This window comes from Phoxinus phoxinus (genome assembly GCF_949152265.1).
Source record: "Phoxinus phoxinus genome assembly, chromosome: 4".
Taxonomy (NCBI): domain Eukaryota; kingdom Metazoa; phylum Chordata; class Actinopteri; order Cypriniformes; family Leuciscidae; genus Phoxinus; species Phoxinus phoxinus.
In genome coordinates this window covers 36,364,856-36,382,279 of record NC_136879.1, presented here as the reverse complement: position 1 = coordinate 36,382,279, position 17,424 = coordinate 36,364,856, and the positions used below count along the sequence as shown (strand labels likewise).

The 17,424-nt window shown below is 37.5% G+C and overlaps 1 protein-coding gene across 1 annotated transcript in view; it reads left to right on the top strand.

The window, feature by feature from the left end:
* The window catches only part of tenm4 (teneurin transmembrane protein 4), a 240,272-nt gene that overhangs the window by 69,124 nt on the left and 153,724 nt on the right, over positions 1-17,424 (top strand). The window contains exons 2-3 of the mRNA XM_079608835.1: positions 5,994-6,280; positions 9,981-10,253. Coding sequence (XP_079464961.1) covers positions 6,058-6,280; positions 9,981-10,253 — 496 coding nt within the window. The 5' untranslated portion in view covers positions 5,994-6,057. The remainder of the gene's footprint in view (positions 1-5,993; positions 6,281-9,980; positions 10,254-17,424) is intronic.

Here is a 17,424-nt window from a genome sequence, read left to right as displayed (position 1 = left end):
TGCTACTTTTAATTTTTTATTTTTTTTTTAATCTTACCGATCCCAAACATTTAAACGGTTTGCCTTAACTTCAGTTCATGGTTCATCTCGTACATATATTGTTCCCTTTTCATTCTGAGCACCAGTTCAGCAAGGGCAGAAATCATGCGTTTTTTGTTTTTTTTGTCATATCTTTTTTCGTTTTGCCCACCACAGGGCTCTGGGGATTAGATAGGAGCCGACGCCTCTGACTTTTATTCTTGTTTTCCAGATTATTCATTCAGCTTAACACACTATCATAGGAGAAACACACAGAGCGCAAAAATAGTTCCTTCACAGAGACACGTCAGTCAAACGCGTCTTCCTTTTCACAGATATGTATTTGCACTAGACATCAGCTGTCAAAGCGTAAGTGACGGGCCGCTGAAAAGACGGAAAGCGTTCCCATGGCCCCGAAGGTACACCCTTGTGCACACGAGACCTCGCATATTCAGGAGCGCGGCGTATGCGCAGAATCTCCACATTACGTGGCCCATTTCATTGAAGCGAAGCTTTTGGAAATTAAGACAATGCACTTTAACAAAACCCCCTCAAGTGTTGCCATAAAGGCTCTTTTGTCTCTGTATGAATTTGCATAAGCTAGAAGACTCTTTCTAAATGCTGCAAAATTAGTAACCTAAAAGCAAATGGTTTGGAGATTCCGGTCCGGCAGCTGAAGTGCTCTTGCGGGTCTTTAGGAGGAAAGCAGTTTTTTGTCCACAGCGGAGGTCCCGGAGCAGAGGTCTCCAAGTCATTAATCACGGCCATCTTTTCAGCTGCCAGTCCATACAAAAGGTGACCCCGACTTCACAATGGGCCTGGCAATAAAGAGGCTGTTTAAGGGGGGTTAGATATAGTTTACTGCGGATTATTGCGGGAGTACCACACATTTATATTACAGTGGTCTTAAAGAGCTTATCTGCTGGGAAATGCTGAGAGCGAGTCGGCCATATTGTCCCACTCGTACTGTTAGGTTTTTTTTTTGCTTTTAAGAGGATCTAGAACCAAATTCCATTATGATTAAGCTTTCTATTTTTGATGCGTGGGTTGACTTGTAAATCTTTATTTTATTTATTTTTTTACCAGCTTAGACGCAATATCCAGGCTCAAAATCAAAAGATTTATATTTTATGTTATATCAAAATGTTCATTGTCAAATTAAAAACATTTATGTTTTGCATAAATTAGATTTAACCTAGGCTATATGTCCATTATTATTATTTTGTTTAAATTTGTTTTGTGATATTGTTTTCATGACCGTTAAGCACATTATCTTACATATTTTTCATTACTTTAATGTGAAAAAAGTGATCATTACAGTAATGAAAATAAGTCTGTCTGGACTCAAAAGCTTTTATAATTGAAAGTAAAATGTAAATGTTGATTTAGTTCAGCATTCTAACATTATCTATACTTGTGATTTAATAACTGCAATTATTTTTGGTAACACTTAACAATAAGGTTCATTAGTTAACATTGATGTATTGACTAACATGAATTAACAATGAGCAATACATTTGTTACAGTATTTAGTCATATTTGTTAATGTTAGTTAATAAAAATCCAGCTGTTCATTGTTCATGTTTGTGCATTAACTAATGCATTAACCTTTGATTTTAATCCTATATTAATCAAGATTACTTAATGCTAGAAGTATTATTCATTCTTAGTTCATGTTAAGGTAGTTATTAACTAATTAACCTTATTGTAAAGTGTAACCTAATTTTTTTTCACAAAAATATTTTACACTACATTATTTTCATGACAATTACTGTAATGTTAATATATATCGATACTATAGTTCATATAACCCAATGTTTTTGAAATAAATGTTATATTTTTATTCATGTCAAAATAATAATTATATCCAGTCCAACAAAATACCATAGTCAGTGTTTTCAATTCTGCATAATAATTTATATTTTGCCTTAAGAAAATTTCACCTGTTTTTAGGACCTTTTTTTTTTTTTTGAGAGATATTTTTATGACCGTTAAACATTTTCTCCCATATCATTACTGTAATGTGAAAAAAAAAATCATATTCTCACTATATTAATGAAAATATATGTCTGGATGTAAAAGCTTTTAAAATAAAATGTAAATATGTAATTCAACCAGTACTTTGTTCTATTTTACACATTGACTTTATAATTTAAGCAGTATCTCATTGTTTTTCTTCATAATGTTACAGAGAATGGGTTTCATTTTGTTTGTTCAAAATATATCTCAGGTGAGATGTGACCCAGATGTGTTCCTGGCAATTTCCGTAAGATTATTTTTATTGTGTATTCTATTTTTAACAGCACGTTGCACGCTCTGTTGGCAGATGCAGTGGATGAATAGTGCTCTATGGTCTGAGATGTCTGAAAAGTGCACAGCCTGTGGTTTAATCCATTACAGATACTAAACCTTGTATTGTCAGAAACACTTGATGTGGATCTGAGCTGAAGTCCAGGAAATTAAATGAATCAAGCAGGGAAACCTCACTATCTTAAGTGAGCCTTAGAGAAAACAATGACCCAACCTCTAATCAACTTCATAAATCCACATCGACATGTTTAAGACCTCCTCCGAAGCTCCGGTTCTGTGTGATATCCTGTCCGGGGAAAATCAAGGGACCTATAAATTGATGTCAGGTTGTGTGATCTCACAGTGGCGCCTACACCAATATATTTCTCTCCACGCGGCCATTTTGTTTTTACACTATGCTACAAAGTGTCATTTAGTTACAGAGATGGCACGCATTATTGCTGACAAGCTTGCATTACGAAGGTCTAATGTTTCTCACAATGCTGTTTGCTTTGTAATGTGGATTTGGGATGAGGCTGGAATATTAATGAGGCAGATGATAATGTAGATTCCTTTTCCTTGTGTGTAAAAAGAATAACGCAGCAAAAATGCAAATTTACTCACTCTCATGTCACGCCTGTGTGGATTTCTTTGTTTTATAGAATGCAAAAAGAGATAATTTGCAGAATGGCCAATCTGCTCTTTTTTCCATACAGACGCCAGCTAGTAACAGCTGTGCAAGTAAAACTCACTCAAGAGGCGCATTAGCCACTGACGGTCGGTCTTTAGCTGCGGTCTTTAGCGTTCTTGTTAGGATGGACAGTGACACCATTTCGGGAATGCAGGTTCGAGTAGGAGGGGTTACATTGGTGCCGTGACCCGGATACGAGTGAGGTTTAAGAGGGTGAGTGTAACTGAGGTCAGTTAGTAAGAGTTGTATGTGTAAACGTTACTCCCCTGACCTCAAGAGGCACACCAGAGACCGCAGTCTTTAGCATCATTGTTAACGCGTCTCCCTCCCATGCTGAAAACACCTGTTCGAATCCCTCTCGGAGCGAGTAGAACCCAAGGGGTTACATTGGTGCCGTGACCCGGATGGGAGTGAGGTTTAAGGGGGTTAGTGTAACTGAGGTCAGTTAGTAAGAGTTGTATGAGTAAACGTTACTCCCCTGACCTCAAGAGGCGCACTAGAGGCCGCAGTCTTTAGCATCCTTGTTAACGCGTCTCCCTCCCATGCCAAAAAACCCCAGTTCAAATCCCTCTCGGAGCGAGTAGAACCCAAGGGGTTACATTGGTGCCGTGACCCGGATGGGAGTGAGGTTTAAGGGGGTGAGTGTAACTGAGGTCAGTTAGTAAGAGTTGTATGTGTAAACATTACTCCCCTGACCTCAAGAGGCGCACTAGAGACCGCAGTCTTTAGCATCCTTGTTAACGCGCCTCCCTCCCATGCCAAAAAAACCCCAGTTCAAATCCCTCTCGGAGCGAGTAGAACCCAAGGGGTTACATTGGTGCCGTGACCCGGATGGGAGTGAGGTTTAAGGGGGTGAGTGTAACTGAGGTCAGTTAGTAAGAGTTGTATGTGTAAACATTACTCCCCTGACCTCAAGAGGCGCACTAGAGACCGCAGTCTTTAGCATCCTTGTTAACGCGCCTCCCTCCCATGCTGAAAACACCTGTTCGAATCCCTCTCGGAGCGAGTAGAACCCAAGGGGTTACATTGGTGCCGTGACCCGGATGGGAGTGAGGTTTAAGGGGGTGAGTGTAGCGTAGGCCAGTAAGAGCTGTGCGAGTAAACCTCACTCCCCTGGCCTCAAGAAGCACACTAGCGACTGCCGTCTTTAGTAGGGGTGGTTAATCTGTCTGATTTCCCGATTCGATTCGATTACGATTATTGAAGTCCCGATATTCGATTACAGTCGATTTTCGATTATTAACGATTCTCGATTCTCGATTATTGATTTTCCATTTCACAACAGTAAATTCACTACAGTAAAAATCACAACAATAACAAATTATAACAAACTTTAACATATTCTGAATCTCTATTAACATAAAATACGGATGTCCACGCATCACACGTTACAGCTATCCTACCCGCTTTCTTGAGTGATTCCATGACTTCGTTCGGTTTTGGTCTTGTTGTAGAATGTGGGGATCGCTGTGTCTGTAAAATATCTCCGAGATGGGACGTTGTATCTCGGCTCCAAAGTGTGCAACATAGCGTGAAAGCCCTGGTTCTCAACGACTGGATGCAAATCCTTGGCAATAAAAGTTGCGATTGATTGTGTAATGCGCTTTGCCCTTTCCGAGCCAGGTGGAAGCTTTGACAATATTGTTTCCACGCTGCAGAGTTCCGTCTTTTGCGTTCCGTCAATATTACGTTATTATCGATTTTCAAAAAAAAAAAAAAAAAAAATCTTTTTTTTTTTTTTTTTTTTGAAAATCGATTTTTGCCATTTGTGAATCGATTCAGAATCGTCCACGTCCGCATCGCGATGCATCTAAGAATCGATTTTTTTCCCCACCCCTAGTCTTTAGTGTCCTTGTTAGTGCGCTCGCCTCCCATGCCATAAACACCAGTTTGCATCCCGCTCGGAGCAGTGCAAGTAGAACCGGAGGGGTTACACATACAACACAAATGGATGGTGATTGGGATATATTTATGTGTGTGTGTGTATATCATCTATTGTGCTCAACACAAGTCATGTGGGTGAGTAAATGATGACCGAACTGTCATTTTTAGGTGAACTATATTTAATATTTTCCCCAGTGTTTTGTGAGGAATAGTCACCTTTTATCCGAGTCTTGGCTGCTGCAGTTTGAGAGTCGTGACAGGAGTCAGAAGCATGTATTGTTGCATTGGCTGTTGACTTTAAGCGTTTAAACCACAGACCATACAGAAGGACACCTGCCACTTAAAAATCTGCTGGAAGCGCAAAGGCAGAGAGGGGGTTTCAAGTCATAAAGTTTACGGCCACAAGATTTGTTGTGCTGTATATATTTTTTAAATGGATTCTGGTTTACAAGATGCTGCAGTGCCGCATTATGTCACCCCGACTTGGCAGAACTATTTTAAAGGATTGTCCAGAAATCTTCTTTTTTTAACTTGTCCTTTAGGGTCTTGAAAAAATGTTCCAGCTGGAAATGTGTTTTAAATCCCTCTCAGCTGCCCGAGTGAGTGGCACACTAAAATAGCTGGGTAGCCAAATCCTATGAATAGATGTGATGTTTTTTTTTTTAAAGAAATTAATATTTTTTTGTTTAGCAAGGATGCATTAAATTGATAAAAAGTGAAAGTAGAAAGTTTTACACACACACAATCGTTTCACATAAATTGTGTTATTTTGAACTTACCATTTAGCCAAGAATACTGGGGGGGGGAAATCACTGTTTCCACAAAAATATTATTCTGTTTTCAACATATAATACAAATAAATGTTTTTTTGAGCATCAAATCTTACGATTTCTTAAGAATCGTGTGACACTGAAGTCAGTAAATTCAGCTTTATTGCAGGAGTAAATTACATTATCAAATAGAAAAGTTTTACTGTATTTTTGATCCACTAAATTCAGCCTAGGTGAGCACAAGAGACTAATCCCAAACTTTAAAATGTTATGTTTTAGCTGTAAAAACAGATTACAAGTCGTAATCATTGTCTTTTCCCCCCTTCTGTGTCTTCTTCTAGAATCATACGGACTGAACTGGCTTCTTTCCCTCCCTTTGATGTTGAGACCAGAGAAAAGGTTGCCATGGAAGTGAAAGAACGCAGACCTTACCGCTCTCTGACCTCCAGGCGGGACACGGAGCGCCGGTACACCAGCTCCTCAGCTGACAGCGAGGATGGCAAGCTCAACCCCAAGTCCTACAGCTCCAGCGAGACCCTCAAAGCTTTCGATCAGGACCCCAGATTGGCCTATGGCAGCCGAGTCAAAGACGTGGTGCACCACGAAGCCGATGAGTTCAGCAGGCAAGGTGAGCGGGGCAAGATTTCACATGTCTGATCTCTCACCGCCATGCCAGGGATAAAACCACAAGTGTCTTTGCAAACTGATGAGTTAAGAATTTTCTTATTCGAGAAACTTGGCTTGGGTTACGGTTTGCATGGACTCTCCAATATGGTTTGCATTTGCCCTGAAAGCAATCTGGCCTAATTTGCAGAAGTGAACCGTTATTGATGACATTATAATTTCCCTATTAAAGTATAATGCATTTCTGATTGCTGCATGTCTCCACAGAATTTACCTTCGGCCAGCAGCAAAAATACTGCATTTTTCAAATCTGTTCTACAGCAGACAGACACAAAAGACAGTCCGTTTACCCAAATTAGAAAATGATGTTATTCTAATATGCTGGTTTTCTTTGGAAAGTTTTTATGTTCATGCTGCTCTTTTCCATTATTAGTGACCAGAGGCTTTCAGACTCCAAAAACAAACAAACAAAAAACAAAACAATTAAAACACAATTATAGAGGTCCATAATGGTGTGATATATCCCAAGTCTTTAAAAGGAATACAATAGAAAATAAAAGCACAACCATTTGGATATAAAGGTAAATAAATAATGATTTTTGTTGTTGTTGTTGTTGTTGTTGTTTTGCTATAGTTGTAGTAAAACTAAAGAGGCAAAAATGTGAGTACAGGAACGCAAACTTTGCACACACAAAAAAAAACATTTATTGTAATTATTTTTAAAAAAACATTTAATTTTTTTTAACATATTATTAATACTATAGTTATATTTCTTTATTGATTTGTTTCATTATTATTAATAATAATTATTATTGTTATTATTATAATTGTATAGTCATGAATTTATAATATATATATAACACACACACACACACACACACACACACACACACACACACACACACACGTGTATATATACCGGTGTGTATATACACACACACACACACACACACACACACACACACACACACACACACACACACACACACACACACACACACACACACACACACACACACATATATATATATATAAATTCATGACTATACAATTATTATAACAATAATTATTATTATTAATAATACTGTATTATATGTATGTGTATATATCATTTAAGATTTGTCTTGTTGAATGGATATTTAGCATTATCTTAATGTTGGGTTTTGAGTGCCTAATAATATTCCTTGTTTACACAAAAATAAGAAAATGTGAAAGATTTTTGGCCATGATAATTCCCCTAAATGAGCTGTATTAAAACTTTTGATGGCAAGAATGCAATTAAATGGTAATAATAATCCCTGACGCATGACCTGTGTGTTTGTTATTTTCTTTTTGAAGTGTGGAACGCTTCACCCTTGATCATTTTCCTTGCCCTCTTCATATTAAAGCACATATCTATTACACACACTTGTTAAAACGAGACGAACCATCACACACTTTGAGAGAGCTCATCTCACAGGCTCCAGATCTGCAGTGCATCTTTCAGATACGCCTCAGAGAGCGATCACATTCAAGCAATTAAGAGAGACTGCGGTGACGATTTGATCCGTCGCTAATATATTCCAGCCGTTTTGAAAAAAGCCTGTATCTAAAACCGGAGAGATAAAAGGAAAGCCGAATGCGGTGTTGTAGCTCTGCCATTAGCGTGCTGGGACTTTAATGAGAGGGGGGTGCCGTGAATGCTGATTCGCTGATGTCTTTTATGACCTTCTAATGTGTCCAGTTGATGGTGACCTGAAAAAATATCCACTTCCCCTCCATGAATACTAAATGCCATGTTTCTTTCAGGCACGCTAACTATTATTATGCTCACTCTCAGGCATAAATCTGTAATTTGCTGTAGCTCCATCTACACGGCTTCCCTTTCCTCGTACTTTGGCCTCCACCAGGCATGAGCGCACTCTGGATTTAATGTTCATTGAGGTTGTGGGTTTGAGGGTTTCATTTTGAATAAACTTCTCGTTAGGTTTTTTTCAATTTGATTAGTTTCATATATTGCTTATTCCCGGTCAATTTGGAGTCTCAAACGAGACCAGGTGCTCAGTTAAAGGTGTTCTCTTGTAACAAATAGGTTTCAAAACGCCTACCTAGACAGCATTTTAAGGCATCACAGGTTCTGTGCTCTTTTAGAAGTTGCGTACTCTATAGTTTAGGCCCTAAAACACGGAAAGCCGGAAAATTCTGTCAATGGCATTGAATTCTTGTCTCATATATGACGGTAAAATTCCTACAGAATTCCTACAATGGCGGGAAAAGAGTTAAATGTACTTAAAAAACAACTTTCACTCAGAAACTTGTTTGTTGCATTCAGTTTGGATGTCAGAGGCGTTCCAGTTAAGTTCCTACTGGAAAAAACACTCAAGTTTGGAAGTAAACATCACATTCATTTATGACATATGGATCACAAAACCAGTCACAAGTCGCACGGGTATATTTGTGGCGATAGCCAACAATACATTGTATGGGTCAAAAAATTTGATTTTTCTTTTATGCCAAAAATCATTAGGATATTAAGTAAAGATCATGTCCCATGAAGATATTTTGTAAATGTCCTACCGTTATACAAAACATTTATTTTTGTGACTGAATGCTGCACAATCGCGAACATAAATGGACAACTTTAAAGGAGATTTTCTCAATGTTTCCATTTTTTTTGCACCCACAGATTCCAGATCTTCAAATAGGCTAGTTGTATCTCAACCAAATATTGTCCTATCCTAATATAGCCTACCTAATATATCAATTGATGTATATCCTAACCATACATCAATGGAAAACTTATTTATTCAGCTTTCAGATGATATACATCTACATTTTTTCAAATTACACTTGTACTTAATAATTGTATATTAATAGTTTACATTCATTGTACTGCCTTTTTTTTTTACTCTTTCCAACATAAGTTTAATTTTTTCATAATTTTAGTCATAAGAATAATTTTCCGTCTTTCGGTGTTTTCACTGTTATACAGTAGGGGGCGCTATTACAAATCTTCTGAAAGACTACTGAATCTCCTGATTAAAACCAAAACACAGGCGAAGAAGAAGCAGACATAAGCGGTAGGAAATGTAAGCAGATGTAAATATAATGCGATCAACATTATTACAAAACTGCCTAATGTTCCTGAATGAAATGTCGACCCAGGACGAGATATAGGACTGTGAAGCTTTGGGTGTGTTGATGGACTCTGTTTACTGCATCTTTTGATCATCGTTCTGAATCAGATCCAGACGTTTCTTTGGTAAAATCTTGATTTTTCTCAGCTTTTTACTCAATGTTGCTTTTTTTTAAATGAAACTTACCCACATTTAAGTGTTAAAAAGGAATGCTTGAAGCTATATGAAACGTTTATTTTTTTTAAAGAAGAGGCTCTGTTCTTTCTTTTGATGTATTGCAAGTTTAGATGGTCATAAAACAGAATATTCTGGTGTCCTTGAAACTTTTGTGAAAATGCTAGAAAATGCTGGCTGGCAACTTTTTTTTTCAAAAATGCTTGCGGGGAAAAAGTTTAGACTATTACTACTCATAATAACTATTATTATTATTATTGTTAGACATTTCTATCATCACTTTACCATATGAAACCAATATGAAATGAGATGGAGAAAATGAATTGGGGTAGGGAGCTCCAGACTCCTGTTTTTAGTCTGTTCTTATAACACACAATGTATTTTCTCTCACTGTGTTCTTGTGTGTTGTATCAGGGGCGGACTTCTCTCTCAGAGACATGGCCTTTGGAGATCCCGTGCCGCCCCACATGGCAGCGTACAGGACAGAAATGGGCCTTCCCCACCGCGAATACTCCGTGAGCGTGGGATCAGACGCTGACACAGAAACGGACGGCATCATTTCCCCCGAGCACGCCGTCCGACTCTGGGGCCGGAGCAACACCAAATCCGGCCGGAGCTCCTGCCTCTCCAGCAGAGCCAACTCTAACCTCACCCTCACTGACACCGAGCACGAAAACACAGAAAACGGTGAGTTCAAATGCCTGTACGGTCTCTTCACAGCTCGGCTGAGAGCAGGAGCGGGTCACCAGGCGCAGAGGGACGTCTCCAGTTTAACACGTCAGTTCAGATTGAATGTGTGATGCCCCTTTTATATGGAAATGATGCGTGGTTTGTAGAGGCGGATTTTGTGACATTCTAGTTCGGGTTTTTGAAATGCGTGTGCTTTTAAAGCTAAAGTAAGAGGAATGGCATTTCCCCCCTTCACATTTGGATCAAAACAACTCCAGTATTAAAAGCAAAACCATTGGTGTAAATGTAATCTTTTCTTCTTTTGAGTTTACATTTGAGCAATTTTTTTAGATTAAATAACTGTTTAAAATCAAATGCTGGATTCAAGCTCAGGAGCGTGTGCACTTTCTGCTAGGCCATGACTATGGCACTTGTAATATTTTTCATTTCATTATCTGGTGACCTTTCTTGCACAAAGTTGGATTTTATTCAGTGCTCGGTTATATTTACAGATGGATCATGCACAATATGTCTGCTGTGAATAGAGATTGATTTATTATTAATTCTAATTATGAACTAGTTGCTTATTAGCATGCATATTATAGGATATTGGCTGTTTATTAGTACTTATAAAGCACATATTCTGCATGACCATACTCTACATCCCTTAATCTTACACAGTGATAAGGAGTTTATTGAGGCAAAAGTCATTGTTGATAGATAGTTAATAGTGAGAATTGGACCTTAATCTAAAGTGTGAGCATCGGACAGAAACCTCATAATTCCATATTTCGTCTTTTTTTATTTGTATAAATCATTACTATTGTGTATTGTCCACCCTTTACATCTGTCTGTTTGTTTTGCAAATATTTAACCAATGAAAACCTCATAACTCTACTTGGCTCTATGGTGAATGAAGCTCTGCACGCAGTTTTGACCGTCTCTGCTTGTTTGCAATGCAATGTAAGGGCAAAGAAAGAACTGCTTGTTTGAGTAAGTACAGCATTTTCTTTAGTCGAGAAATGCTGTATATACAAAGGCTAATGTTTTATGTATTTGAGGAGAAGAAAAGAGTGTCTTAGTCTAGCATTTGTCGTCGAGTCACAGCCAATACGTCATAAAATAGCCTGTGCGTAGCACTTCATCTTTGAATAAAATGAGATTTGGCCAAATGACAGAAAAAAAAACAGAGTGCCCACATAGCTACAGTAAACTTTATAACTTGCAAGTTGATGAAACCATAATGTGACACACTTAATCCCTCAGATGCGGCCGTTCTAATGATGGACAAAACACACTACGCTGGTTAGAAACCATAACTCCATTTATTTTTGGTGAAATGTTAAAGGGTTAGTTCACCCAAAATTGAAAATAATGTCATTAATAAGGACCCGTAAGACCTCTGTGATGATGTTTTTATTACCTTTATGGACATGGACAGTATACAGTTCATACATTTTCAATGGAGGGACAGAAAGCTCTCGGACTAAATCTAAAATATCATAAACTGTGTCCCGAAGATGAACGGAGGTCTTACGGGCTTAGAACGACATGAGGGTGAGTCATTAATGACATTATTTTAATTTTTGGGTGAACTAACCCTTTAACAATATATTGGCACACGCTAGTGTTGGACTATATAGCCTATAAAGCCACAATATCAACTTTGACAATGCGGTGTTTAATTCTTTAAAAAATTTAATGTTTCCATAAAAGTAGCTTTTTTTTTTTTAGATACATTTTGAATTTACTTCTTTATTTAATCATGTACTGTGGTTACTTAACCAAGCAGTCGCATGTTGATGAATTATCCTTATGGTAACTGCAATACAATTGATGTATTTAGCCTTTTTTTAGTAATAATCTCCAAAGGCATGTCTATACGTCGGAGCTAGTAGAGGTCAGATGCTCTCTGATGAGATTAGTGGCTCAAACAGAGCAGGCAGCCATCCTGGATCCATCCACCTCAAGCTCGGTGCTTCCAAATGGTCCCCAAGGGCCCAATGAGTGTCTTTGCTTGCATAGAAGGTCACATTGAACCGAGACAGTGTCACAGTGAAACTTGTCAAGTGCAGGGCCTGATTATTACGCAAGAGGAACGGCACAGAGAACTGCAGGGATATATGGGAAATCTCAGCATGAAATGTAAATGTTCGCTGTTTATTTCACGCAGTGAGGACTTAAACGTTTATTAAACCAATATAAGCATCTCTTAAAGTAATACAATTAACCTTTAGAAAAACTGCAGATAAATGATATTTCTTGAATGGCCTTTGAGTTGTGCTGACTAGCATACTTCAGCAAATAGCCACTGTTTTTAATAGAAGGTCAGTAAAATTGTAGTTAATAAAAAAAATAGTATATTACATATTTGTTAAGCTTTTAAACATTTATAATTTCACAATTGAGTACTACACAGTGACACATTTTATTTATTTATTTATTTAAAGCATCACTGTTACTATTACATTTTGGTTTATAAATTTTCCTGCTCATGAACGATTTTTTGTGTTTGTTTGGGGAAAGGTGCGCTTTAACTTTCCTAAGCAATTTAATAATGTAAAAAAAAAAAAAAACAAGGGCAGTGGGGCAAAAAAATCAAAAATTACATTCCAGAATATCATTAGCAAAGTTTCCATTCATAGTTGTGAATTTTAACTTATGAGGAAAAATTGGAATATTGCATAAAACATTTGCAAATAAAGCAATGTTTCCATCCCATGTGTTCAAGAGAACAAAATCATCACTTCCTGGGAAATCCGTGCAAAAGATCTGTAATAAAAATGGAAGTGGCTTCAATCGGGGAAGCCACGATGTTCCTCCATCAGAAATTACTTGCGTCTCAGAGTGTGCAAACCAAGCGCAATAAACGTTGGCATGTTAGCTTCGGATGCTGGTGTTTGTGATCGAAGTCATGCGAGACACTTCTGAGAAGAAATGAAACCAAATCATTCTGATGACAGACTTTGGCTCGGGCATTTCAGAAGGATCATTTGAGATGCTGTGATGCGATTGGTCCGCTGGTTAGTCCAGTTATCCAATCACATCCAGTGCTGAGCAAAAGTCGTGTGAGTTTTTTGTTGCGCAACAAGTTATTTATTCAGTAAATGAGTTTCCATCGTAGTTTATGCACTTGTCTTCTCATCACATACAAATATATCCACCTCAACTGAGCGCATTAACATTTTTAATGCAAATGTTTTGAATTTATGCGTATCTCCAAGCGTTTTTTTTTAATGCAATGTCCCAATATGCACATAAAAATAGGTTTATGGAAACATAGCTCCTGAGACTTGAGCTCTTTTGACCACCTGGTAAATGTCTTTGGTATCTGGACCTAAACCATTTTGCGGATGTCCTCCTCCTTTTCAACATCACAAGGTTTTCCTCAAGGTCTCTACAATTTAAGCACTTTGAGTTTGGCACTCTTTATATCCGCAGCCTAGTTAAGTCTTAATCACGCTCTCGTTTACAATGTACCTTATGCATATTCTCTGCCAAACTCTGATAGTGCCTCTAACAGCCTTTAGAAATCACACATCAAGGGCCCGGCAGCCAAATACTAATTGCCTTTTGCACCACAGTCTCCCTGAATGCCTACAAATAGTCTGTTTTGCGCTGAAGCCTCCGTCATTTTAGCTATTAGATTCTTATTTAAAACGACAGAGGTGTTCCTTTGTGCTGCATTGCATTTTATGCATAGACATCAGTGATGGACTTAAAAAGAAAATGGAATACGTCTTGTCTGAACGTCGTGAAACGCTGAGGTGAGGCCGACCCAAATGCGCGTTAAACTGGATTTGATGACTGTGAAAAGCAAATGCCCTCCGCGTATATCTTTATTCGCAGCTTTAGGCGTCTGTTTGACTGTTGTAAAGCAGACATAATTCAAAATTGCTTTTTATTCTGTTCATCCAAGCAGAAATGCCAGTTGCGTTTACTGTTTTTTGAGGTAATGCTCAGTAATACTCTTTTTAAATGGCAAGTTAACTGAATCCTATTGAGTTTTCCAACTTACTTGTGTTTTATCACCTTAAAGTTAAACTAACAATAATTAAAATGTACGCTTTAAGGTTTTTGGGTGTGAAATTCAGTGTTATTGTATTTTGGTATTTATTCATAATAGCTTTTATTATATTTTCAGTTTTCATTTTGATTTTAGTAATTGTATGTGCTTTGCCTTTATATATATATATATATATATTTCCTTTCCTTTTTAAAGGAATAGTTATCCCAAAAATGAAAATTCTGTCATCATTTACTCACCCTCAAGTTGTTCCCAACCTGTATGAATTTCTTTCTTCTGCTGAACACAAAAGAAGATATTTTGAAGAATGTTGGTAACCAAACAGTTGATGGACCCCATCAACTTTTCTTCTTCCCCATACTATGGAAGTCAATGGGGTCCATTAACTGTCTGGTTACCAACATTCGTCAACATATACTGTATATGTCTTAAATTAATTTTTGGGTGAACAATCTCTTTAACAACACTGGTATTATGGTATTTGAATGTTGTAACTGTTCAATATTTAATAACCCTCGGATACCATTACAATAATTTTATGTAAGAGAAATAACAATAACATTTCTGTTTTCTAATGATCCTTTCGCCAATTGGGAAGGGAAGTTGTGATAAAGCATTAGTTCACATTGAGATTCAAGTAAATAAATAATCACGTTGCCATTGCTTTTAGAGCTCATTGGATTAAAATGATCAGAGGAACGTTGTGGTACATAAAGAGAATTTCAGAATCACTCAGATTCATTTAGCAAATAGCTTTCGTTTTCCATGTTTAACGTTCAAACTGGTGTTGTTTATCTCGTCAACGGTATATACATTAGATATAGCATAATCCATTTTAATGTAGCACAGATCTTAGGCAAATTGTGTTTGTGTATGTGTGTGTGTGTGTGTGTGTGTGTGTGCGCACAACCTGCTTAGAATGACCCTCATGTCTGAGCAGCTCTCCTTAGGCGCTAACAGTCAGGCCCATTGCTGAGTCATTTTGATCGGGCATAGGCAGATCTTTTAGCAGCGAGCTGAGCCTTTTTCTAGACATAATGGCCGCTCGGGGCAACGTGCGAACTGTGTCCAAGCCCACAGACCCTTCTCTGGCTGAGCTTTATGGGTATTTGCAAGTGCTAAAAGCAATGGACCTCACAGTCCTCCGTTTGCAGTAAAGCAGAATACTGGTAATTTCAAGAACTGTAATTTTTTCAAAACATCACATATTTAAAGAGTAATGTATATAAAAATGTACCCTCACACCATTCCAAAACCGTATGACTTTCTTTTTTTATGAAACACAAAAATGGATTTTTTTGAAGAATGTCCTGGTTGCTCTTTTCCAAGCAATTATTCTGAATAGTTTTGAATAGAGTTTCAAAACCAACACAAAAGCGCCAGTGCAGTTTCACTTCTGTCAATCTGTGAACAATTCATGTTCAACGTGTGATTCGGTTCAGCATGGGCGACAGGGAAAGCTGAGGTCGCATTGATCAGCAGGATATTTCCAGCAACGGCCACATCACATGGTAATATAATACACTGCATTCAAAGTGAGGGTCGTTCGTGTAAATTGAACGCAAATAAAATGGACGTTCATCGCCAGCTCAAAATGGCTGTGATGGTCATATCTAAATTTGTTTAATATCTAGGGCTGATCTTAATGACATACTCATTGGCGTATTTTTTTAAGGTGATGGGGTGGTGCAGTGGTTAGATATCTGTGATAGAAATCTGAAAGTTAACATTTTAACACCTGGGAAGGGTGACTGGGATGACTGGGATTTGATAAGACCACTGTGCCCAGGAGCAAAGCCTTTGACCTCTTTTTTTTTTTTTTGCTCCACATCCTTCTCATTTTAATAATTGTAATCTGCTAAAAGACCAATAACAAGTAGGGCAGGATGATATAGTTATAAAGCTGCTGTTATTATTATTATTATTATGTATTCTTATTCTTAATATTTACCTTTGATAAGCAATGATGTTTTTTATATTAAAAAGGAATGCACACACATTTTTTTAAATGCTAATGTTTACTTCACTTTGTTTTGATGATTTAAGTTTTAAATGGAGTAATACTTTTTTAAATAATGGATTTTCATATTTTACAAAAGTGTGGATCTGGGACAAATCTATAAATGGTATTTGTAAAACAGCAAAAGTTAAAGATATTATAAAAAAAAATCATATAACATGAACAAAAGCTGAAATCTGTTAATTTGAATGGAAATCAACCCATTTAGCAGGGAAGTCCATGAGCACCTATACATATACCATTAAAAAGTGTTTTTATGTTTTTTGAAAGTAGTCTGTTATACTCAAGGATGCATTTATTTGATAAAAAATACAGTAAAAAACAACAGTAATATTGTGAAATATCATTACCATCTAATATAATTGTTTTTGCTGCCTAATATCAATACCGATTTCATGCATCCTTGCTGAATAAAAATATGCATTTATTTTTTTGTGCCGTGAGGTTAAAAATGAACAATGACAGTGACACAAAGAATGATTAAGCTGGTGCCATCCATCAGCATTTTTCCCTAGGAACCATAAAACAGATATTATAACCATATAACAGACATATTCCCATGTGATCGTGAGTTAATGCCTGTTACGGGGCTCATGTTGAGCTATTGGGAAATAGACTCTGAACCCTGGGAGCATTGGATTAGCTTTCCCGCCTTTTGTTTCTTGATTTACGTGCCTTTCGCGGTTGTTTGTATAGCCTAAATTGACAGTTGTACTTTGAAAACTGTAGCGCCAAGTTGAAGGGCAAAAGGGATCAGAAGATCCGAGAATAAGTTTGATGTACGCACACGGCACGATCTACAATCGCTCTCCCTTATTTGTGTTTGAAGCAGGGAAGCTATAATTGGTTAATTTGACTGAAACTGCCTCTGCGTTGGGTCTTTGTAGAGGCTGTATAAGATGTCACTTCTGAGGTTTAGAAACTTTGAACTGCTTTTGAACTGCTGAAAGATTGAGGTTAAGAGGGGCTCATGGGAAGTGATCATTGTTGCTGTTGACAATGAGACAAATGTGCTACTATAGAGCCTCACTGTAACTTTCAGATCAGCAGACAAGCCGTTAAAGTTACTTCTGTATCCGCATAGCATATGAGTTTTAGACTTTCGTTTTGGGCATTTAATGATGAAATCTGTCTCGTTTCGG